The sequence below is a fragment of the Callospermophilus lateralis genome, chromosome 7 (assembly GCF_048772815.1).
Source record: "Callospermophilus lateralis isolate mCalLat2 chromosome 7, mCalLat2.hap1, whole genome shotgun sequence".
In the NCBI taxonomy this organism is placed as follows: Eukaryota; Metazoa; Chordata; class Mammalia; order Rodentia; family Sciuridae; genus Callospermophilus; species Callospermophilus lateralis.
In genome coordinates this window covers 127,927,820-127,952,521 of record NC_135311.1, presented here as the reverse complement: position 1 = coordinate 127,952,521, position 24,702 = coordinate 127,927,820, and the positions used below count along the sequence as shown (strand labels likewise).

At 48.9% G+C, this 24,702-nt stretch overlaps 2 protein-coding genes across 5 annotated transcripts in view; both read right to left on the bottom strand.

Annotated features, from left to right (window-relative positions):
* Positions 1-2,150: 2,150 nt before the first annotated feature.
* Positions 2,151-11,653, bottom strand: Znf436 (zinc finger protein 436). Of its 3 annotated transcripts, none has more exons than XM_076861057.2 (3): positions 11,129-11,653; positions 8,769-8,895; positions 2,151-5,951 (listed from the first exon to the last, which is right to left on the bottom strand). In XM_076861057.2, exons 2-3 carry the CDS (start codon positions 8,872-8,874, stop codon positions 4,699-4,701), a joined length of 1,359 nt encoding a protein of 452 aa, XP_076717172.1. In that variant the 5' UTR covers positions 8,875-8,895; positions 11,129-11,653; the 3' UTR covers positions 2,151-4,698. The 3 variants fall into 3 exon arrangements, with proteins under 3 accessions (XP_076717172.1, XP_076717170.1, XP_076717171.1); XM_076861055.2 differs by lacking the exon at positions 11,129-11,653 and adding an exon at positions 9,673-9,923; XM_076861056.2 differs by lacking the exon at positions 11,129-11,653 and adding an exon at positions 9,275-9,592.
* Positions 11,654-19,617: 7,964 nt separating this feature from the next.
* Tcea3 (transcription elongation factor A3) overlaps positions 19,618-24,702 on the bottom strand; it is a 37,853-nt gene continuing 32,768 nt past the window's right edge. For both annotated transcript variants that reach the window (XM_076861060.1, XM_076861058.1), the window contains exons 9-11: positions 22,901-23,047; positions 22,059-22,130; positions 19,618-19,728 (exon numbers count right to left, since the gene is read on the bottom strand). In XM_076861060.1, coding sequence (XP_076717175.1) covers positions 19,720-19,728; positions 22,059-22,130; positions 22,901-23,047 — 228 coding nt within the window. In that variant the 3' untranslated portion in view covers positions 19,618-19,719. The remainder of the gene's footprint in view (positions 19,729-22,058; positions 22,131-22,900; positions 23,048-24,702) is intronic.

Sequence of the window (24,702 nt, the reverse complement as noted above, 5' to 3'; positions counted from 1 at the left end):
AAACAAGGCTACCACAGAGGTGGGTGTTAGTGAACAAGCTCTTCCCCCAGGGCATGGGAACTCCTAGGTGAACTACACCAACTTCTCAAACACTAGGAAGCCATTTAGCAAATAATCATCTTAGTGCACTTGAGGTGCCCTAATGACTTGCAAACACAGCTCTAACCTACCTCCAGCCTCCTAGAGGACATTTCACAGAGAAGGAAAAGTGCTTTGATAAGATTAATAACAACAGTGACCAAACAAATACCTTCAGAGAGGAGGCTTTTGAATTACTCTGGGTGCAGGGGCGCTGGGGTCGGGGGAGGCTGATGTTTGTTTTTCTTTAACTTTTTAATTTCTTTTTTTTTTTTTTTTTTAAGAGAGAGGGAGAGAGGGAGAGAGAGAGAGAAAGAGAGAATTTTAATATTTTATTTTATTTTTTTTTAGTTTTTGGCAAACACAACATCTTTGTTTATATGTGGTGCTGAGGATCGAACCCGGGCTGCACGCATGCCAGTCGAGCGAGCTACCACTTGAGCCACATCCCCAGCCAACTTTTTAATTTTTTTTTCATATTTTTTTATTGGTTATTCAAAACATTACAAGGATTGCAGAATCACATTGGTTACACATCCACATTTTTACATAATGCCATAATAGTAAATTTTTTACTTTGGGCTGGGGATGTGGCTCAAGCACTAGCGCGCTCGCCTCACATGTGTGTGGCCCGGGTTCGATCCTCAGTACCACATACAAACAAAGATGTTGTGTCTGCCAAAAGCTTAAAAAAATAAATAAAAATTCCCTCTCTCTCTCTCTCCGTCTCCCTCTCTCTCTCTCTCTGTTTAAATTTTTTTTTTTTACTTATAGATGGACACAATACCTTTATTTATTTTTTTACATGGTGCTGAAAATTAAACCCAGTGCCTCATACATGCTAGGGAAGTGCTCTACCACTGAGATATGACTGTAGTCCCCCCCTTTTTTCACATATATGTGACAGTAGAGTGCATTTTGACATATTGTACATACATGGAATGTAACTTCCCATTCTTGTGGCTGTACATGATTCCTTTAATTTTCCTTTCTAGCAATAAAAAAAAAATGGTGAACGTACAGAAAGGAGAAACAGGTTTTGCTTTGTTTTTGGTGCTGGGGATTGAACCCAGGACCTTGTACATGCTTAGCACACTCTCATGCACCAAGCTTCATCCCTCCCTCTCCCACTTTATTTAATGAGATGGGGTCTTGCAGTGTTGCCCAGGCCTCCAACATCTGTACTGAAGTGATCCTCCAGCCTCAACTTCCCAAGTAGTTAGGACAACAGGTCCCTGCCACTGCATCTATTGACAAATATGTTTTAAAAAACATTTTTATAAAATTTCTTTTTTTCCAACTCTTGGCTGTAGGGTTAATTTTTTTTTCATATTTGTATTCTGCCCCCTACCTTGCCTAGGCTGGCCCTCCACTGAAGAGAAAATTACTTGTAATTTTAAAGTTGTGACCACACCCTAGTAGTACATAATCACTGCCTTAGGCAAACCGTGCTCCAGCATTGTGAAGAGAGAACCTTTGTGTGTGAGACAGAACTTAGTTCTGGGAACCCAGTCCTAGCTCAGTAGATTGCTTTCGTCTTCTTAATGCATACCCCCAAATATCTCCTTAGAGCAACAAGGCCTTCTCCCATTTTTTCCTTTTGGATGTGTTTTCCCTTTTTCTTAAGTTAATGAGTCATCCATACCAAGTACTTCCATGTTGCTTTGCACCAGCATAACCTTCACAGGAAACAGGTTACCCTTCACAGATTTTTTGCATCTTCTCAATATATGGCAATATCTAGAGGGCTCAAGACACTGTACTCCCAAATCCCCACAAGAACATCTGTACAGTGTCTGTACAAAAAAAAGCATCAATGTCAAGATGGTCGTGCCCGGGCTGGGGATGTGGCTCAAGCGGTAGCGCGCTCGCCTGGCATGCGTGCGGCCCGGGTTCGATCCTCAGCACCACATACAAACAAAGATGTTGTGTTCGCCGAAAACTAAAAAAAAAGTAAAATATTAAAATTCTCTCTTTAAAAAAAAAAAAAAAAGATGGTCGTGCCCAATTTTAATGAATCTGATGAAAAGCCTTTATACGCATGAGTGAATTACTAAAATAATTCTCAGCTGTTTTGATTTTTAAATTGTGGTTTTAATTATAGAGTATTGTTAGAATAATACAGATGTCAATTGACACTAGGATAACTGTGACCAATACCATAAGGGAAAATGCTCTACAGATTTACTGTTCATTCACTCTCCACATCCACGGAAAACAGGCACAGGGTGTTCTTGTGCAGAAGCAGCCAGGGACTTGAGAACAGAAGCCAAGCAAAACCATTAGCCAAGAGGGTCTGATGCAGGACTTCTGCACCCAGTTCAGCACAGCAAATGGGTAACCATGGGCAGAAAGAGGAGACAGGGCCATGTGGCCCTAGCCCTTTTAACTTCCCCACTGGAGCATACACGTATGGAGATGGGTGGGCACCCAGAAGCCTTTTCTTGAGCCCTTCACCTCTAAGAAGCCAAAGACAGCAACAGGAACAGGTCAGGGCGAGGTAAGAAGAGCAGGGTAAGAGAAGAGTGTGAGATACAGTTAGGTCACAGAGGTGCTGACTTCTATGCCCACTCCCAGGGTGACACTTGTAGCGGATCAACGCAGCACCAGAATGCTGAAATCATTAAAACCATCAGCAACATTGATACGGGAGAAGACATACTTGAGTTTAGTTACCAAGAACAAAAAGTCACCCGACAACTAAAATAGGAATTCTCACAGTCTTCTAGATTTTGTATAGAACAAAATAACATGCTCCCTGCCCCACGTTCGTTTTAAATATGAAGAAACCCCCTTGGAGTGGTTTTTTCATTTTCTTACTTTTGATGTGTGTCATTTGCAACTGATGTGATCCCACACAGTGGTGGGTCACAGTGACTCACTAGTACAGTCTCTGCCCCAGAAAGACCAATGGCTGGGGACTGAAACCAGGACCTTGTACATGCTTAGTGCATACCAGTCCTAAAGAGATATGGCAAAAAAAAATATATATTTTTTTCCAAATGTTAACAACATTCACAAGAAAGCATGGTAGAAACACACTGGGGCCTTCTCAAAGGAAAACACATTCCTTATTCCAGCCCTACCTCCTGGGCGCTGGTTCCTTCCCATCCCCCACAGACTTGCAGAAGTATCAATATTTAGGTTATTTCTTAATTTCTACTTGGGCTAAGAGATGGAAAGCTGATTCTACTGGGCTTAAATGGGGCCAACTCTTGCTTTAACCATTTCTATTTGTAGGTTGGGAGGATAAAAACACATTCCTACGTAGGTTTACTAATTCTTTCTGACAAGGCCAAAGAGGTCTTCATTGCCATTGAAGATAATGCAGTCTGAGAATAGGACAATAAACTTATTGTCCAGTCGTTATCTCTCCAATTGATGGAAACATACAAACAAGTGCTGTGTTCTATACAAAGACAAACCTTACAGGACGGTGCACACATGAGCACTAGCATTTAAATTTTTTTCCATACAAATGAAAAAAAAAAGGACATTTCTCACATTGGAGTTATGTCTGTAGTTCTGTTACATGATCCACACCCCCCAAGAACATGCTAATTCTTAGAAAATTCAGTTACCACTACTAGTAAAACCAAAGGAGTACACATTTCACTGTACAGAGACATGCCCTTAGCAAGCTAAGATAAACACTAGGATGTGGCCCTATCAAACCCTAGAGTTAGCAGTTTAGGGAGAATTGATCTTAAAGATTAGAAGGGGAAGAATACAGAAATGACCTACATTCCTTAGGAAGGGACTCTGTGCTTCCTTCCCTTAGGGGTCCGGTTCCACTTACTCCTTTCACTCCACCATTACTTATGGTCCTTTCTTTCCTTGAAGATATTTTCCCTATAATATTCCATACAATGATTCCCAAAGAAAATACATAAACCTGATTAATAGCAATTACAACACTGGGCACCTCTTGTTAAAGTCACCACCATTGATGATGGGTCTTGGTCCACAAACCCATGTCTCATTTTTCCTTTCACACTTGTATCTACAAAGACACAAGCTTCAAACAAGTTAATTAGAAATAATGACAAGGAGAAAAGATTTGATCATTGCCTTCATCATGCAGAATCCTGCTCTCAGGAAGAAGGAAAGATGCAGAGCGACTCAAGGGAAAGCCTTTTGGAGGGGAGGATATGCGTGCCCTCTACTCTGGTGTGTGAACACGGGTGGCAATTCAGGCCAAGTCTGGTTGCCTTTTTCCAAAGCAAACTTGACCACCCTATTACAGTCCACATTTCCCCTAGCAGAGATTTTGGGCCCTGGATGGTAGAAGTAACCTTTAAAAATTTACTCCAACCCCAGGCCTGAGCATTCACCAGCATTTGCCCCTGGTCTTCAGAGTTCCAGCTATTTGCAGGACTGAATTTGATGAAGTAATCCATTGAGTGAATAAAAATTGAGTGAACGGAAGTCTCTCTTTTGGAGGAGGAATAAAGTTTCAGAGCTGGGGGTCTGAATTTCATAGTGACGGTCTTCTTGGATGCTCTAATTGGAGCCCACGATCAGGAAAGTCAGCAGGGCAAAAGCAGCTCGGCCTCAAGCGAGCTCACAGATGTCAACTGTACCTTCAAACGAATCGCTTCTCAGTCATAATTACAGGACTTAGTCAGTGTGCACCCTCTTGTGTTTAATAAGGGCTGAACTCCGGCTGAAACTCTTCTCGCACTCGGTACATTCATAAGGCTTCTCTCCGGTGTGGACCCTCTGATGCGTGATGAGGTTGGAGCTCTGGGTAAACCCTTTGCCACACTGCACACACTCGTAGGGCTTCTCTCCCGTGTGCGTTCTCTGGTGTTTGATGAGATCCGACCTTTCGCCAAAGCTCCGCCAGCACTCGTTGCACTCGTAGGGCTTCTCCCCGGTGTGGATCTTCTGGTGTGTGATGAGGTGAGAGCTGCGGCTGAAGCTCTTCCCGCAGGCATTACACTCGTAGGGCTTCTCCCCGGTGTGGGTGCGCTGGTGCTGCACCAGGTGCGAGATGCGGCTGAAGTTCTCGCCGCACTCGTTGCAGTGGTACGGCTTCTCGCCGGTGTGCGCCCTGCGGTGCCGCACCAGGTCCGAGTTCTGGCTGAAGTTCTTGCCGCACTCGTCGCACTTGTAGGGCCTCTCCCCGGTGTGCACGCGGTAGTGTTTGATGAGATCCGACCGCTCGCTGAAGCCCCGGCCGCACTCGTTACACTCGTAGGGCTTCTCGCCCGTGTGCGTCCGCTGGTGCTGCGCCAGGTGCGAGCTGCGGCTGAAGCTTTTGCCACACTCCTCGCACTCGTACGGCTTCTCCCCGCTGTGGGTCCTCTGGTGCTGGATGAGGTGGGACAGCCGGCAGAAGCTCTTCCCGCACTCGCTGCACTTGTGTGGCTTCTCGCCGGTGTGGATGGTCTGATGCTGGATGAGGTGCGAGCTCCGCCCGAAGCTCTTGCCGCACTCGCTGCAGTCGTACGGCCGCTCCCCCGTGTGCGTGCGCTGGTGCTGAATGAGGTGGGAGCTCCGGCTGAAGCCCTTTCCACACTCATAGCACTTATAGGGTCTGTCTCCCGTGTGGGTCTTCTGGTGGCGGTTCAGGTCCGAGATCTGACTGAAGGCCTTTCCACAGTGGGAACATATGTGATAGCGGATGCCCGTGTGGCCCTCTTTGTGCACGAGCAGGTCGGTGACTTGTTGGAGAGGATAGCTTACCCACTCTTCAGCGGTCAAATCCCCCCACTGTCTTTCCGACCTGTCCCGGGTTCCAAAGGCCTCTTCCCCTTCAGGATTTTCCTCAGCATTCCCAACGGGTCTTTCAGATGTGGTCCCAAATTCAACATCTTCGCTAATCTCTTGCTTTGGATTCACTTCGTTCTCGCTCCTGATGTCAAAATCTGTAATAAAGCATAAATAATGAGATCGAAGATTGCACTGTGGGCAGTTGCTACACTTAAGTTCTTTCTATTTTTTTTTTTTTTTTTTAATGCCGGTGATTGAACCTAGGGGCACTTAACCACTGAGCACATCTCCAGCCCTTTTTTGTATTTTATTTAGAGACAGGGTCCCACTGAGTTGTTTAGGCCCTTGCTAAATTGTTGAAGCTGGCTTTGAACCTGTGAGCCTCCTGCTTCAGCCTCCTGAGCCCACCAAGCCTGCCCAGCTCTACACTAAGTTCTTTACCTGCATTACTTCACTTATGATCATAGCCATCTTGAGAGGCAGGTGTTAGGATGATCTTAATGAATGAGAAAGCCAAGACCCTGAGACAAGGGAAGTGACTTGCCCAAAGTCACAGCAGTAAATGGTAGAGCCAGAAAGTCAGATAAAAAGTTCATGCTCTGGTTAGGGGTTGTGCAATCCCAGACACTTCGGAGGTCAAGGCAGGAGGAATAACAAGTTCCAGGCCAGCTTCATCAATAGAGCAAGGCCAGAAGGAATTTAGCAAGACCCTGTCTCAAAATAAAAGAAAAAGGTCTGGGGGTGTAGTTCAGTGGTGGAGTGCTTGCCTAGCATATGTAAGCCCTGGGTTCAATCCTGGTACTGCAAAAAGAAAATTAGGAAGTTCAAATGTTTTGTATTACTGCAGTTAATGGTTCATTATAAAACTTTACATATTTCTGGTGTTTTGGAAGATCAAATCAACTATTAACGGAACATAACAAAAGACTAAATTAGAATTTCTAAAAGCCAAGAACCTGGATATTTTATGTATGTATGAATTTTAACTTGTCAAGTTTTCATCATTACCATCATATAATATTTATTCAAAAGCACCTGCTAGGTTGGTATGATGAAAAATGAATTTTTAGTTATCTGTGTCATATCTTAGTTAACAAAAAAAAAAAAGTGCTAAATGTCACTTGCTATTTTCCAGTGGCCTTTTTAAATGAAAATAGATGTGAGAACATGGAGAAGGCAAAAAAGATGTTTGAGAACATTCTTCTTTTGTGTGTGTGGTGCTAGGAATCAAACCCAGGACTCTCTGAGCTACACCCACAGTCCTGCATCAGAACATTCTTGGCATTGACTGACTATATTACATGTATAGATGTACAGTTCTCAAATGAAAATCAAAAACACAACCACTGCCTGAAAGAATTTTCTACCCAAACACTAAATTTTCCAAGCTGGGTTTCTTTCTTTCTTTCTTTTCTTTCTTTCTTTTTCTTTTGGTACCAGGGATTGAACCCAAGGGTGCTTTATCACTGAGCTACATCCCCAATCCCTTTTTAAATATTTTATTTAGAGACTGGGTCTTGCTGAGTTGCTTAGGGCCTTGCTAAGTCACTGAGGTTAACTTTGAACTTGTTATCTTCCTGCCTCAGTCTCCCAAGATGCTGGGATTACAGGCATGTGCCATTGCACCCAGCCCAAGTAGATTTCTTAGTATATTTTTCATAAAGGGATTAGAAAGTATGCTGGGAGAAAAGGGCCCATGGATGAATTAGTTTGGTAAATGTTGCATACACTATTCTCTCATTAGGAATCCACAATGCCTAATAACACATTAAAGATTCTGAGGAGTCCTGAGATAAAGAAGTCTTGTAAACATTATTTAACCCTCTCCCAAGGTTATTTGGAGAAGAAACCAGCTTTTTCTTTTGGTGCTTCTGTCCTTCTAATAAGCACTCCTTGTACCAGACCACAGGAAAGCAAATTTAAACTTTTTAAGATTTTCGTTTCTTGTTTTTGTTGGATTGAGTGAAATATTTGGGTTAAAGACATGAGAGGATAACATTATTTATGGTTGCTTTTCTACAAAAGGGATCGGAACAACTCGGGACCAGAGAGAAAGCCCAAATTAAGAAGAAACTCTAAGGTTGTCTTTTGTGCTGAGAAAAGTCATGGGATCAAGATTTTGAAAAGTGGATTCATTCTAACAAACAGCAGATGACCTAGTGAAGCATACACACTTGCTAACTTCTGTCAAGTCCTAACAGGAGACAAAGTGAGACAAAAGACTGTTCAGTTCTAGGATAAATTGTTTATTCTAGTTACACCCAGACCAAAATACAGCTGGAAGAGAAAACGGATTTGCAGAACATGAAAAAAATGGGGGCTGGAGATACAGCTCTGTAGTAGAAGCACTTGCCTAGCATGTGAGATGCCCTGGGTTCCACCTCTAGCACTGCCAAAGAAAAGAGACAGATGGACAGACAAAATGAAACTGCCTCTGCTAATACAATTTGTGATCCCACTATTTCGGGATACATCTGGAACACTTCACACACTCACCCTGACACATCTCTAGACAAGAACTTATTCAGACAAAGAACCTGAGGCAAGGCTGGCGCGCTGAAGCCAAAACAAACACAAACGGTTGCTTCTGCCCTCCCATGACCTAGCTTAGAATCCCTCATCTTCCAGTGCCCTAGAGTAAAAGCACCATTTACAGGGGCATTTATATCCTGGCAAGTACCATTATGCCAGACCTGTTTGGTCAGGGCTCTGTACAAACAGGCTGGAGAATGGCAAATGACTCAGGGCACAAGAAATCTGAATGTTTCTAAAATGTGCAAAATCATTTCTTTTTCTTTTCAAATATACGATCTCGATGTTTCCACATTCAAAGATTGCCTGAACACTCAACTCAAGCCAATATCCAATTAAGTAACTTAAAAGATCAAACAACTAAGCTCTGTTGGAAAGCCAAGCCATTTTGACATAGTTTCAAAAACGCTGGTGTGAAGAAAGGTAGAATCCTTACTTACCTAGTGAGACAACATTTCCATAATTCTCCTGCATAACATCCCTGTAAAGGTCTCTTTGTGTAGGATCCAGAGGTCTCCATTCTTCCCGGGTGAGGTACATGGCCATATCTTCAAATGTCACAGGTGCCTGAAATCACACAATGCTTCCTCACTACTTGGTATCAAGGAGGTTAGTAACAGTTTTTCTTCCTGAAACTAGAGACATGGTTGGGAATGTCCAGGAGGTAAAAGGCATTGAGTCTCCTCTGTAAAGTCCAAAAAAGAATTAAACAACCAGGAAATCACACGTGGTAAAACAAAAACCGAACTGCTCTGGTTCCATAGCTGGATACCCCTGCCCTACTTGGGGGAACTTATCCTCTAGCCATGCTTTTTTGAGAACACAGATAGCAATTTCATCACTCCATAGCTTTACATACAATGTTCCTCTTTCTCTTGAAATATCTTTTTCAGACTAGTGAAATACTGCCATTCATTACGGTTTTCTTCGGTGCCGCCGCCCCCACCTCCATTCTGCGCCGCTCCGCCCTCGGATGCTCCAGATAGAATTAATCACTCCCACTTCTGTTTCCACACCACAGCACTTTGTTGCTACGGCAAACACAGCACTTATCACGTTGTATCACGGTTAACCGGATGCGTCTTTCTCCCAACAGACTGTGAGCAGGCGGGGTAGCTCCCGACCTGTCCATCTGTAATCCCCCAGTACCTAAAGGTATACAGCAGGTGTTCAATATATGCTTGTTTGAGGCTGTATCAGCCCAGTAGTAGGCCCCTGGAGGTAGAATAACGAAGCGAACGAATTACTAACCCCAGGGAATTCCCCACAGGGACTTGCGGAGCGGAGAAATGCCGGACGAGGTGGCTAAGCAGACTCAAGGTCCGAGAACCACCCCCGGCTTACCTGGGACCCTGCCATGAGCAGGGTGGCTGCCATCTCGGGTACAAGAGTTGGCCTCCCGGGAGAGACAGCAGGAAAAGCAGCTAGCAGACAGTGCTGAAGGAGGCGAAAAGCAGGGCGTGAGGCACTGCAAATAGGCCCTGCCCACTCCCCAGGGCTGGACTTAGTTCTGGCCAAGAGGCGTGCGGGGAGGGCCCTGGACCAGGGCCGGTCACTCTCCTCCCTGATCCCAGGGCATGACCCGCCCTCTGTGACTCCGCCACCACCGGATGGAAGCAATGCCAGAATCGACTAGGACAGCCCCAGGGTGGTCACTCCCTGGTTGATAGTCTAGGCGATGCTGTCTCAGGGAGGAGGCTCCTCAGCCCAGCCCACAGAACGCCTCCGCTCTTCCAACTGGAGACTGGGTCCTTTCCGGCAGCTGCCTCAGCCAACCAGTGATCAAAGCTTGCAATATGCCCTACCAATCAGATGCCGAATACTTGGTCCGCCTCCTGCAGCGTGGCCGAGCACCTCTATCACGCCTGCGCCTACCCGGTGGCCTGCCGGGACTTGTAGTTCCACTTCGGCGTACAAAGGCCAGTCGGAGGCCAAGAGCCGAGGAGGGAAAAGAACAAAAGGGTGAAGAAGGAAGCGTGTCCTCCTAGCTAGGGTGGACTACCTCCCGCTTTCTTCTTTGGAGACCACAGCCCGGTTAAACCAGGGATGTTGCCTTGCTTTCCTTCACTTCCCTAGGAACTTCTCTTGAGTCACATCTCATTATCCGCAAAGTCGGACTTGATTTAGGTGCTGGCCTGGGCTCAGTTCTGCTGGGATTATCTATCCCTCATTTGACAGCACCGGCCAGAGTGAAAAGCAGTAGCCGCCCACTTCCTCGGGGAGGGCGCGCTGGAACTTTGAGCCCCGCCTACGCACTACACTTCCCAGCATGGGAGCTCGCACCCTGCCCGTATGCAGACTACATCTCCCAGCAGCACCTGCGGAACGCACACCCTATGCGCACACAGACTACAACTCCCAGCAGCGCATGCGGCACTCGCACCCTGCGCACACGCAGACTACAATTCCCAGTCGGCTCTGCGCTACTCTTCTGCGCGCGAGTGCGGTCCGCTGCCGAGCACCGGGTGTGCGGGCTTCGTCGCTGTTAACCCTCTAGGGGCAACCAACCGCGTCCTTCTAAAGAGGGCGCCTGTTGAGAGACGAGAAGCGAAAACCCTAAAGGAAATCAGACGCAGGGGTGAGGATAGGGCGTGTGAGGAGGAGAGAGCCAGGCCCCCGGGCGAGGGCGGGCGGTCCTTATCATCCTGGAGGGTTTGTCTGCTGAAAGGGTTTCTGGAGGCCTCGCTCACCGAGGGGACCCTGGGCCTCTGAGAGCCTGAGCCCAGCGGGTCCTCAGGATGCTAGCAGTCATTGTGAAGGTAGGAAACAGCAAACCCGAGTTGGGGACCAACAGACTTACCTCCCGGCCTGCCAGATATCCACTAGATCGCCGGCGTCAAGATCCGAGAGGCCTCAAACATCCCAAAGCCGCAGAGTTTTCTCCGACCTCTGATGTGCGGAAAGATTCTGGCGATCCCTGGTAGATTCCGGAGACCAGACCCACAGACCGACCTCGAATCCGTAGACTTGCAGGCAAAGCCCAGGAATCATTGGCTGATCCCGAAGACCTCCGTGAAACCACAGGCTCAGAGGCAGATCTCCGAGGCCAAGACAACCGGCCAAGAAACCCCACTGGCAGCTAAGCTGCGTTCAGCTGGAGCTCCTCCGAACGGAAGGACTTGCAGCCCTTTCCCCAGCCAGGATGAGGGAATTAGACAATGGAAGTCGAGCACTAGGCAAAGCAGGCATTCTGCATGGGGAAGAGCTCCGAGCTCTCTGTAGCCTTGGAGAGGGAAGTGATGGAAAAAGAATATAGCAGCTTATTAGGGACTCCCACCCTCTTCAAGTTATAAATATCCCCAGAACCTTGGCTACGTGCCCGGAAGCCTGTTGTCTCTAACTGTACAGGAGACTTCTCTGCCTGGGCTGGGAAAGGGGCTTTTCTTTTGTTTTGCAGATACATCCACCCACTGAGGGACTTGAATTTTTTTTTTTTTAACATGACTCCAGGCCATGCTTTTATTACTGAGTGTCCTGTTCCCGGTGCCCAGTTATTTATGGTTAAATTACTCAAGTGTCTAAAAAGAACTATTAGGACCCTACCCAGGCATAACGCAGCATCTCCCACTCCTACTCCTCTTCCAACCCCCAACTGTGGGGTTAGGGGTTGTTTAAATACCACAGAATTGTACCATCCTGTCCCACCTAAAATTTTAGATCTGGACACCAAAGAAGTTGGCATCCTGGAGGGTTCCCAAGAGACAGCATCCCTAGAGTGTGGGCATCAAGGTCAGACAGGTCCGGGTTGGATTCCAGGCTGCATATCAGGAAGTCATTTACTCTGCCCAGCTCATTTCCTTTTCTGTAAAGTGGCAATAGTCATACGGGGGGGGGGGGGGGGAGTCGTGAGGACTGAGATGACTTAGATCCACACAGGTCACTCAGGTGATAGCTGTGATTATTAATTCAACCTTTGGTGGCAGGGGAGACTTCTATAAAGGCCCATGGGTATATTCAGTGGCCTTGAAAGTCTGGGAAATTAAGAGCGGCTCATGGCTGTGAGCATCTGGCCTTCTCCTCACATTGTTTTCCTGCTGGAAATTCAGCCTGGAAGTTGGGCCAGTGGTGGGTTCAAGCGGATGCTCTGTGAGCAAGGCTGCCAACTGTCACAGACCCAGCAAGCTGGGCCCTCACCCTCAGGGAAACTTCTAGGTCAGGGGTTGTTAACCAGACTCCAAGGAATGGGAGGAGCAGGGAGAGGTGCAGGCTTTGGCTGAGGAATTGTAGGTTTCTAACTGGGCCTAAGGTGAGGGAGGGCCTGAGTCTCTCAGCGCAGCGGGGCTCCCTTTTCATCCATTCTTTGGCAGATTGCTTTGTAAACTTTCTTAGCCTCCCTACCCCCCACCCTCCCTTTGCTCCAGTGCTTTAAGCCCTTCTTTGTCCTCTTGCTGTTTCTTTTATTCCTCAGGACTGCCTGGAGCCCAGCTTGGCTTCCCGCCTCCTTCTGAGTAAGAGCTTTTTTTCTGTCTTCACCTGGGACCCTCCAGAGGGTGGAGGAGGAGAGAGGCTGCTAGTAGATGGAAAGCAAGACTGCATCTGGAGCCCCTAGGGGGGCATGGGGAAGAGGGGGAGGGAGGAAAGACCCGGTGAGGGCTTCCTGTTGCAGCCATCAGCTGGAATCTGAGGGATGGGGTCATTGGAGGAGGAGGTGGCTTCCTGCCCCATTGTTGAGGACTTCAGTGTTTCTCAGGAACACTTACTATATCTGGGGTTTCCAATAATCACTTGGAAAGCCATATTTGTTCCCATCATTTAGCAGAGGATGAGCCCCTACTGTGTGCAAAGGCAGAGTACAGCTTATCACTGGGGAAAGGGGCCAGGAGAGCCATCTGGCCAGAATCTTCAACTTAGGTTTTCAACATTATCTTCAAGTGAGGTTTTGCATTACATTGGATCCACTGTTTGCTTTGATCAAAGACCCTCCATGTATGTCCTTAAACTTGTGCCCTTCTACCAGACCACTGCATCTGTGGTGCACTGTGAATTATCACGTTAATAAATCTTTGTTATCTTGTGAGCAGCACAACTGTGTATAATTTTCTGGTATCAGAAGTATTGTTAAATATTTCAAAACATGCCTCAATGTTTGTGTTCCTGTTTTGTCATTTCTGTTCTCAAATAAGGAACATCAAAAAAATAGAAGTGACCTGGGCTTCTCTGGATTCCACAAGGAGTCGGGTCAGAGGGGACACACTGACAGTCCCTGCATTCCAAGTGCTATCACAAAGAGTGAGCTAGTCTATACCCAGACAGGGCAGACTCCTAGTTGGGGGAGGGGAGGGAGCTTCCCAGAGGAGGTGACATCTGAGCTGGCTTTGCAAAGACTGTAGGAGTTTCTAGGAGGTGGAGAAGGTGGGAGGACAAGCATTCCAGGCTTCAAGAACAGCATGTGCAAAGGCCCCGGAGGCATGAAGGACAGAATGGCCAGGATAGGTTATGGCTAGAGGGAAGAGTGTGCTGGTATGGCAGCAGGGGAAGGAAGCAGAGCAGGGACGGTGTCTTGGTGTCTTGTGTCCCCTTGCCTGCCTGTCTCTGCCCTTGGCTATGGATCAGCAAAGCTGGTGATGTGACAAGATGTGGGGTGGCCTGGGGACTGGCCTGGGGTGGGAAGAGCAGATTGACTCTGTGGGAGGAGGGCAGACTGCAGAGGACGGGGAGGCTTTCTGACATCAGACATTTCTGGGTTTTGTGGTTCTTTTTAGAGAATTTTTTTAAAAAAATTTTAATATTTATTTTTTAGTTCTCGGCGGACACAACATCTTTGTTTGTATGTGGTGCTGAGGATCGAACCCAGGCAGCACGCATGCCAGGCGAGCGCGCTACCGCTTGAGCCACATCCCCGGCCCTATCTGTTGGTTTTTTTCAGTGAGAACATTTTCAAAAAGTGTATACAATTGCTAACCTGGAGTCTGTAACCCAAGCAACTTGAAGACTGAGGGTGGAGGATCGAAAGTTCAAGGCCAGCCTCAGCAATTTAACAAGACACTTGGCAACTTAGTAAGATCCAGTCTCAAAAAAATAAAAACACTCATTGGTAAAGTGCCCCTGGGTTCAATTCCCAGTACCAACAAAAAACAAATAGTAGACAATTGAATTAAAAATGTACAACCAGTTTATTTGGTATTGTCTAGCCTATTTAAAGACATCACATGGGCCCATATTATTGAGTCCTCCTCTGTACCAGGCACCAAACTTGAAAATTGGACACCACCCCAGAACCATGACTGCAGAGCTGACATGGGAGTAAATGTGAGAATGGCAGAGGAGAGCTCTGGCCCACAATGGCCATCATCGTTGGGGAGGTAAAACCTATCATGGATACTGGCTGAACTGAAGCCACATCTCACACTGGCTCAGAGTGTAACGGGGCCTGGGCTCAAATCTGGGCTCTGTCTCCTTAGAACAAATTTCTCTCCAAACCTGGGGTCCCTCAGCCTGTAAAGAGTATGGCAATCCACATTTGTAAGGCAGAAAGTATAACAGCAGTTGCTAGAGGTGGGGGGAGGGGGAAATGAGGAGCTGCTTAATAGTTTGTTTTGCAAGAAGAAAATTTTGGGAGATCGGTTGCTTAACAGTGTGAGTGTAGCGTACTGAACTGTATGCTTAAAAATGGTTAAAACGGTTTATGTGGGCTGGGTAGCACACTCGCCTGGCATGAACGGGGCACTGGGTTCGATCCTCAGCACCACATAAAAATAAAAAAAAAATAAAGATGTTGTGTCCACTGAAAACTAAAAAATAAATATTAAAATATTCTTTCTCTTTAAAAAAAAAGTTTATGTTTGTTTAGAGAGGAGATCTTGGTATGCTGGTCTTGGACTCTTGGACTCAGGTGATCCTCCCACCTCAGCCTTCTGAGTAGCTGGGATGTATAATTTTCAAAAACAGTATAATAATAGTGACTTGGGGCCAGATGTTGGGTCAGACAACATGACATGCTCTCCTACATGCCTAATAATAATTATCTAGTAGGTATTTATTGGTTGGTTGTTGTATGGGGTAGGATTCTCAGTGCCTTCCTTGTGTTAACTTAATGAATTCTCAAAACAACCCTTGCAGCTAGCGGTGGTTATTATCACTGTTTTATAGATGAAAACTGGAAAGTGGGAGAAGTTGCATGGTGTGTGCAAGATACCCAGAGAGTCAATACTCAGCAGATATTACTGACACTGTCAGACAAAGAAGTATTAAAAGAACATCATCATGATGGTAGAATGCAATGAGAGAAGGAGCTAGAATCATGATAGACTCAGGGGTGACAGGTTTCACACAGCTGTAGAAGTCCTGGGGCACCGTCTTATGTTGCCAGGGGATCAGAGGCTTCATACAAGATGCGCATCCAAGATGGGCCTTGAGGAATGGGTAAGGTTTGAACCAGGGTGAGAAGGAAGCAGACCAGGTAGGTGGGAAGGTCCATTGGGTATTCAAGAATACCAATGTAATTTCCCATCTTGCACAACCAGAATGGCAAGTTGTACTCCATGTATGTAGAATATGACAAAATACATTTACCATGATGTATCATGAGCTAGTATCTCCCATGGGCTGTAGCACCAGGGTCAGCAGGGGTAGAAGATAAGCCACCAAAGACACGCAGAGGGTGAGGGTCCTCAGGCAGACAAAGAAGTAAAAGCTTCCGGGTCTCTCAAAAACAACAACAACAACAAAAAAGCAAAACACAGAGGACAGAAGGAGGGAGGTTTGTAAATCAAATCAAGAAATCTGAATTTGATTGACTCACCAAGGGCGACATTCTGCAGATGACTAGGAGAGGGAGGCTCACAGCCATGCAGGTACATGCCGTCGGGACAGGGAGGGGTGGCGCCAGTTGGGAGCCCAATGAGGAGCCTTCACACCAGTTCCAGAAAAGAAAAGCTGAAAGGCCAAGTCCACGGTGCTGGCAGTGGCGGGAAGGGTGGGATGGGGAGACGCTGCGGAACTGGTAGCTGAGGAAGTGAAGGGGAGAGGCCCCAGGTGGTTCAAGGACTGAACTAGTTGACAGAAGAGAAAGCAGAAGGGACCTGGGGAGGGAAGATGTGAGGGCAGCTTCTCAGACCACTTGTATGGGGAGGGTCTACTTGGGAGGAGAATCCTAACAGGCACCTGGTGACATAAGCCTTGAACTAAAGGAAAATGGAGCCTAGAGACAGGTTCCATAGTCTGGGAGAAGTTACTAAGGGAGGCTTCTGTACGGTGTTTTACATTCCCGTCACCCTTGGAAAATATCTTTTAAATTGCGTCACGGGATCTTGTATGGGCTTTTTTGCTCTCAGGTTCTTTTGGCCAGAATGTCCCTGTAGGGACTTCTCTCCTCCATTCCAAGCATGTTGCCTGGGTTTCACCTCATCTAACCTCGTCCTTTTCCTCCTACAAGGGAACACTCTCCCCTTCCCCTGAAGCCTTCCTGGGTGTAGAGGTTAGAGCTGAGCTGCTATAGCTCACACCCTCTTCATCTCTGAGATGGAGAAGACGGGGTTAAACCCTGTGTGCCAGCCAAGAGCCTGTGGAAAGCCTCTGTGCCCAGGAGGAGCACAGCACGCCACGGAGAACTGGGAGAGGCCAGTGTGGCTGAAGCACAAAGTGCGGGGGTGAGGCAGAGGCCGGCCCTGCAGGGCCTCAAAGGCCCTGCCAAGAACAGTGGGGAAATGGAAGCTTCTAAATGGCAGGCAGAACAGGGGACTCAACACCACACGATGGGCAACTTTGAAAAGCTGATTCTGGAGCCGGATGCAGAAGCACACGCCTATAATCCCAGCGGCTCGGGAGGCTGAGGCAAGAGGATGGTGAGTTCAAAGCCAGCCTCAGCAACTAGCAAGGTCTTAAGCAATTCAGTGAGTCCCTGTCTCTAAATAAAATATAAAAAATGGGCTGGGGATGTGGCTCAGTGGTTAAGTGGAGGACATGGGCAGAATATCCACAGAGGACACAGGAAGGCCACCGGCGTGGACACTCGCTGATGGACACAGTTTGGCCTGTTCATGCTTTCCTGCATCCTTTTTTGAACCTACACGAGGACCAGCAGATGTGTGGATTTGAGCCGGTTTGTTCTCTTGCTGTATAATCTGGCGCTTTGCCTTTGTAAACAGGTTATTGGAGGGTGGATTCATAGTTGCCCCCCTCACTCTACGCTTAAGTCCCCACGATACTAGGATCACAATAGAGATTAGACTGTGACTAAAGAAAACTGCCCCAGGGCACCAACTTTAAAAAATCACCCCAAAGAGACCTTTATTGACACTTAATTGATAGTGGCTGCTATTTTATTATGTTGCTGTTGGTTTCTTCTTCTTCTTCTTCTTTTTTTGTTCCAGGCATTGGACCCAGGGTTGCTTATCACTGAGCCACATCCCCAGCCTTGTTTATTTTTTATTTTGAGACAGGGCACCCTAAGTTGCTGAGATGGCTTTGAACTTGTGATCCTCCTGCCTCAGCCTCCTGAGCTGCTGGGATTATAGGCGTGCGCCACCATGCCTGGCTCCACTGTTGGTTTCTAAACATTCTGATGGAGGATTAGACAATGCAAACAGAAGTTAGATAGTCAAGCCTTTCCTACTCAGGGTGCAGCCCATGGTCAGCAATATCAGTATCACCAGGGAGCCTGTGGGGAGTGAAAAATCTCAGGCTCCATCAAAGATGCACTGAATCAAAATCTGTATTTTAGCATAATTCCCAGGGGTTCCCTCTAATATCAAAGTTCACGGAGCACCTGGGTCTCTAAGCAGCACCCTCTGCATGTCTGCAGACAATATTCGCACCTCAGATACGGCCTGTCACACCCATCTAGTGTGGAAGTCTGTGCCCACGGTTTCTTTCCCATCAGTCCATGAATTTCTGGAAGGTAGAGGCTGAGCACTGTGTCCAGCTCTAGATGTCTCAGTGACAAACACAACAACAGGGAACAGAAGACCTGGGTCTCAGTCCTGTTCTGCCTGTAGGAGCTGTGGGTGTTGCACCTTCTGGGAGAGAACCCGGCCTTTCCACTGGCCCCTGTGGCTCTAACCGTTGAAAAGCCGGAGATGATGGCAGATTTCTGTACAGTCTCTTCACGGGCTTCATCTTCAGGAGAATCCCATGACAGGCAGAAGAAGAGGACGTCACCAGTGGCAGAGGGGACGATGCCCGGGGAGATGAGGAGCTCGGGCTATTGTTACGGTTCACCCCAAGGTGCACCCAGTGACCTCCACAGGTCACCCGAGGGGGCAGCAGCAGTACTGCTTCCATTTTTACAGCTAAGGAAGCGGTTCAGAGAGGGTAAGTGACTCGCCCAAGCTCCCTGGAGTACATGGGCTCGTGCACATTGTCCATTTTAGGTAAAGGCAGCTCAGCCTGGGGCTGATGGAAGGCCAGGGACAGAGACTGAGACCCATAAGGCTCAACAACAGATCTGCTCCCAAGGACTTTTCCAGAAGCTTCCAGCTTTGCCTAGAGTTCTTATCAGCATGAGAAGCAAGCTGGTGTCCTCAAGGGAGAAGCGTGACAAGGCCCTGGGGTCTGCTGACTTCCTCTGAAGTTGGGGCCACAGATGGAGCCCGGTGGAGCACAGTGCTAGGGCCTGGGCAGGTTCCAAGGCTCAGGGCCTCCAAGGATCGGGAAAGTCCGGGCACTGCCTCTAGAGGAGCCGTTCTCCCCCTAGAGGGACCTGGTCTGGGGTCCTCAAAGGTCCCCTATAACCAGCTGTGAACAGGGAATAGCAGGGAGTTTGGGAAGAGAGGAGAGGGAGTCAAGATGCTCCTGCCTGGTGTGGGAGTCACATCTCCCTGAGGCAAACCACAGGACGGCTACGCCCCAAGTGTGGCTCTGGGGTGGGGGAGCATTCCTGTTGATCTGGTTTTTATTTGTTTTTGTTTTTCTGTGGTACTGGGGATTGAACCCAGGGGTGCTCTAACACCTAGCTATACCCCCAGCCTTTTTTATTTTTGATTTTGAAACAGAGCCTCACTAAGTTGCTGAGGCTGGCCTCAAACTCACGATCCTCCTGTCTTGGCCTCCCAAGTTGCTGGGATGACAGGCATGTGCCACCCCATTCGGCCTCCTCTGGTATTTTTCAATCCAAAAAAGGCTGTGATTCAGACGGGAGGGAAGGGTGAAAGCAAAGGTCTGATGGCCCACTGTGAGAGACACGACCCCTCAGTTCTGATGCTCCAGCTTGGCACAGGAGGTCTGTCCACAGATTCTCAGCACTGAACCCCAACCAGGCTCCCCCCGTTAGCCATTTATTATTAATAACTGATTACCAGTTTGTGTAAGAATTCTCCCTCCGATCCCTACTACCTCATTCAGAGTTCAGTATTTTTCTTCATTTTAACTTTTATTTTTCTCCAGTTCGGTGGCTCAGCTCGCCCTCTCTGTTCTTCCTGCACTCGTATGCTGCGGTCCTGGTGGATGGTCCTGTCAGCAGAACTACAAAACCAAAAAAGCAACAGAATCGGAGAGGTTCCTGTGTCTTCCAGGAGGGCATTCAGAGACATGAGGAAGAAGGTGGGGATCCCAAGCCCCGCTCAGCTGTTATTTGCTGTGTGACCTTGAGCAAGTCACTCATCTGTAAAATGGGATCATATGCTGGCCAGTGGGAGAACGAGGTCAGGTAAGAAGTGAGTGGCCCTTCCACGTCCGGCAGGCACACTGCAGCTTCCTGATTAATGGCTGAGAACACACTGTGATTGTCACTGATGCCTTGGGTGGGCTTAGTCTCCCCCATAGCAATGGACGATAACTGAAAATGTTGTCAGAAGCTACATGGCTGCCACCTCTAATGGGTCCTGCCTCTTTGACCAATAGGAGTCAGGGAGGAGGTGCTGGGTTTGTGGCATGCAGGACACCTTCCCCTAGTGGCGTCAGTTACAAGAGCGGTCATTTACTAAGCACTTACTCTGGGTGGGGTTGTAGTGTTTATGTTTAACTCATTTCAACCTCACATTTTCCATGAGGTCGATACTAGCGTTACTCCAATCTGTATACGTAAACAAGCAGCATTAAATGACTTACCCCACATCCCAGAATACTAGATGACATCATCAAAAGGGGACTCAGAGTGGTTTTTACATGTGTGCTCAGGGCTTTTTTTTTTTTTTTGTGGTTGTGCAAGTTGTTGACTGCACAAAGTGCCTAGACTAAGGGGTAAGCTGAGGCTAAAACAGCCCACACTCTGATTGCTGTGTATCCTGGGACAGGGCTGTCCCCCGCCCCCCCCCACCCCCGACTGCCGCAGTACTGGAGATTGAACCTAGGGGGATTCTCCCATGGACCTACATCCCCATCCCCAGCCCTTTTTATTTTTTATTTTGAAACACAGTCTTGCTAAATCACGAGGCTGGCTGGGACTTATAATCCTGTGCTGGGACTGCAGGTGTGCACACTATTCCCAGCAGAGCCATCTTTTTCTAATTTGACAAAGATGCCAGAGAGCAGCCAGAGACCCCGTGAGGCACATAATGCCTTACACATGTCATTGGCAGAACGGCACCGTGGGCTGGATATTACGACCCCCATATTACAGATGAGGAAATCCAGGCCTGGAGGCCATTCTGTAAGTAGTAAAGCCAGGATTTGAGCCTGGTGCCAAAGTCCCTGCTCTAAACCACTAGATCACTGCACAGGCCCACCCATGAGTACTCAAAAAGTAAATAAAGGAAACGGGCACAACCATCTGGCCTTTACCTTAAACCATATGGCAATTCTACAGAGGCCCTAGTGAGGCTGTGGAGGCCGGCCCTCTATCAGAAAATCAATTGATCAGGAACTGGAAGCCTTGGTCTTCAGAGCTCTGAACTATGGATTTTAACTCTTTCTCTGGCTCTGTTTCCTCCTCTGAAAGTGAGACTGTCACCATCTCTTACTGTTTGCAGAGTCTGTGTGCATATGTATTCATCCTCACATTAACCCTTGGACAAAGGAATTCTCGCCACCCTTCTGCTCAGAGAGGCAAGTGTCATGTTCAGGGTCACACAGCAAGGAGGGAGGAACGGGACATGAAGCCAGGGCTCCTGGCTCCCAATCACAGCTTTGGGCCCCTTGCTAAGCATCTTAGAACTGTTGGAGCCCCATGACCTGCCTGATGGCCCAGAGGTCACCCAGCGCACAGACCAGTGAGATAAATCAGATGGACTGGACACTGGCACAACCACGTGACCACACCCAGTTCCCTCAGGAGAAGGCTTGGCGGGGAGGAGCACTCGGGGAGGAGTCTCTCCTTGGCTCAGAACAAAGCCTCTGCCTCTCTGGGAGTGGGGCAGCCCAGGCCCCAGCCTTGGGAAACCTCCAGAACTGCCTCGGAGGAGAGGATGCACCGCAGGCCTGGGGAGCTCCCCCCCCCCCCCCCCCCCCCCCCGCCACAGGGCTCAGCAGCAGCAGGTCAGAGGAACCGCCATCTGTGAAAGCACTTTGCAAAGAGGTGCGCGGTCCCAGGGCAAGGGCTATTGTCTCCCCTCCCCTCCGTGCGCCTCAGGAAGCGGATTCCATCTGTGCGCCAAAGACAGACTTGCCCACCCATCAATAAAATGGAGGACGCTGCTCCCACCCCAGCTGGGCGCCCTTCCAGAACTAACACATGCATGTGCTCTCTCTCCCCGCTGCCCCAAGCAACCTGCCACTCTGCCTGGCTCTGCAGGCCTACTCTGTGTGGGCTGGCCACGCCCCAGGCATGAGGCCCTTCTGGGAGGTGGGGATAGTTCTTCTTATTTGGGGCGGGGTCTGTGGGCGATGAGGGAGGGAGACAGACACAGACTACAGACCTTCCAGCGATTCCCGCATTCATTGCACAGGACGAAGGTGGTCATGGGCTCGTCGGCACTGCGCGTCTGCACCTGAGAGAGAACCAGCCGTGAAGTCGCTCTGCTGATCTAGAACCTGCTGTGGCTTCTGCTGTCTAGTAGGTCCAGACCCCAGGGGTGGGCACTGATATTCCTGCCCCACTTGGCAATTCCCTTAGCACTAGGAACTCCCTAACGTATACCTCCCTCTCCCCGGGGCCGTCCATGCGTCGCCCCCAGCACCTCAACGGCTCAGCCTGGCCTTGGCACTTGGTTGATCTTTCCGAACTGATCTCTCTGCTGTTGCCTCCCACAGGCAGCATGCAGGCCTCACCCCGAACACAGACGTGCCCAGCCCACCAGCGCTGGAGTGAGCCGGGAGCACTTTAGAAATCACCTCGTTCATCTTTATTTTACCAATGGAAGGACGGAGGCCTGGAGAGGAAAAGGGGCTTGGAGGCCCAGGGGCCTCAGTTTCCCGGTTATAACGAAGAAGCTGGCTCCACACGGCTCAGTTCCCTTCCGGCCATCAGTGACTCTGGGTGGGGGGGGTCCCCTGTGTGTCTGGCTCTTCTCATTCTTACCTCAGGGCAGGCCAGAATACACTGGTCCCACTTCCTCATCACACAGCCAGTTGTTCTACAGCCAGAAAATGTTCTAGAAGCCTCAGAAGCACCACTGTGGTATCCCAAGCCTGGTCCTTGTCTCTGCGGCCTGGAGAACCTCAGCCCTTTCTCCCCGGGCTCCTTCCTGAGCATCTCTCTGGTTTACTACCTCCACGGCCCCTGGTTCTCCTCCACAGGTGCAGCCTGCAGCACCGGTACCTGGTTATAGGTGCAGTTCTTCTTCTTGCATTTGCTGCACTGGAAGAGATCGGTGGTGGTGCCGCCAGTCTTGGCCATCTGGTGCTCCCGGATGGCCTCCTGGGTCATGGCGTTCCTCAACTCCTTCAGCTCGTCACTGGCCATTTCCTGGAGAGAAATGAGCTGGTCCTTGAGGGCTGACGGCCCCACACCTGCTTGGCGGTGCTGGGGATTGAACCCAGGGCCTTGCATATGCAAGGCAAGTACTTTACCACCTGAGCTAGATCCCCAGCCCCACTCCCCACCTCTCCCTGCTTTCTAGAGCATCTGAACAGAGGAGGGAACATGCTGGATGGAATACAAGGAGCTAGCAGGAGGCCTGGCTTTCTGGTCCTCCACAGCTGGGAAAATGCTGGACCTGAAGCGTCCCCATTCCCATTCCATCTCTGGCTGCAAGGTCAAACCTGGGGGCTCTGGCTGGGCCAAGGTCAGCTGGGCGTGTACGGGAGGGTAGCAGGCAAACAGCCGGTGCCTGGGATTAGTGCTGTGGCTCATTCCACCAGGCCTGGCCCTCCCCCTGCCTGCCAGGACCTTGGCCTGGATTGAACCACTGCCCATCTGATCTATATGTCCTGTGTCCCCTAACCCTTCCAGTCTAGACTTGACCCAGAGCCTGTCCTAGCTATGAGCACTGCCCGGTCCTGCCTCTGGAGCCATGGCCCAGCTATCCACGACTTGCTGCCGCCATCCCCGCCCTCAACAGAACCCTGAGGCGTCTGGGCTCACAGGTGAGCTAAGTGCTCACCTGTGCAGATCGTAGGACTCCCCTCCCACAGCACTGCTGTGGACTCGCAGGGTCTGCATTACCCAGACCCTTCCCTTCCCTTGCTGTCCCCTGGCCACTGGATTCCCCTTAAGCCTCTGCCACAGGAGAGGAGAGAAGGGCATGAGCTGGAGGCAGCGCCAGCTGGGAGCTGTGTGGGGAAAGGAACACAGCTGAAGCTGAGGAAGCGAGGACGTGGTGTTGGCCGGCCACTTCAATTGTTGCCGTCTGTCAGGCTTCCGCAGGGAATGGACTCGGCATAAAGGTCAAATGGTTTCAGTGTGTTGACCCTGCATTGTAACCACTCAGGCTTCTTGGTCAAAAGCATATTCCTGACTCTGAAATGCCAAGAGCAGACCCAGCTGGTCAAAAAGACACTTACCAGTGTCCCCAAGTTGCACACTAATGTTTAAGTCCTGTTGTGTTAAATTCGTAAGTGAGGGCCTCACCCCTCGCAGGAACAATAATAAGAGAAAGATAAGTCAACCCAGGGTCACAGAAGCTAAAAGCTGCTGCCTTTGATTTGGGGGGATTTTCCAGAGTGTAATGCAGTCAGCCATTTGAAATTTATCAGATGCCAATTTACTGAATGCCTTTAGCTGGTGTGCTGATAAGTGGGCTTTGGCGATGGGAGTGCCTGATTCTTTGGAAACACCTGTCAATTTACCTGGTGTAAATATTCCCACGGTGGTCAACTTCTTTTCTTTCTTTTTTTGTACTGGGAACTGAACTCAGGGGCACTTGACCACTGAGCCACATCCCCAGCCCTTTTTTATATTCTATTTAGAGACATGGCCTCGCTGAGTTGCTTAGGGCCTCGCTAATTTGCTGAGGCTGGCTTTGAACTTGTGATCCTCCTGCCTCAGCCTCCCATGCTTGTGGGATTACAGTGTGTGCAGTTGCGCCAGGCACCAGTCAATGTCAAGCCACTACAGTGATGTAACTGAGCGCTGCACACACTTAGCTCTGGAGCTGGCAGCAGCTGGCTGAGCACACCACA

Bases quoted from the DNA above. Each gene is read 5' to 3' on its own strand.
- Znf436 (XM_076861055.2), bottom strand. From the start codon at position 9,705: ATGGCAGCCACCCTGCTCATGGCAGGGTCCCAG. The intron at 8,896-9,672 runs GTAAGCCGGGGG...GTGTGATTTCAG, and splicing joins TGCTCATGGCAGGGTCCCAG to GCACCTGTGACATTTGAAGA. The intron at 5,952-8,768 runs GTAAGTAAGGAT...GCTTTATTACAG, and splicing joins TGGAAATGTTGTCTCACTAG to ATTTTGACATCAGGAGCGAG.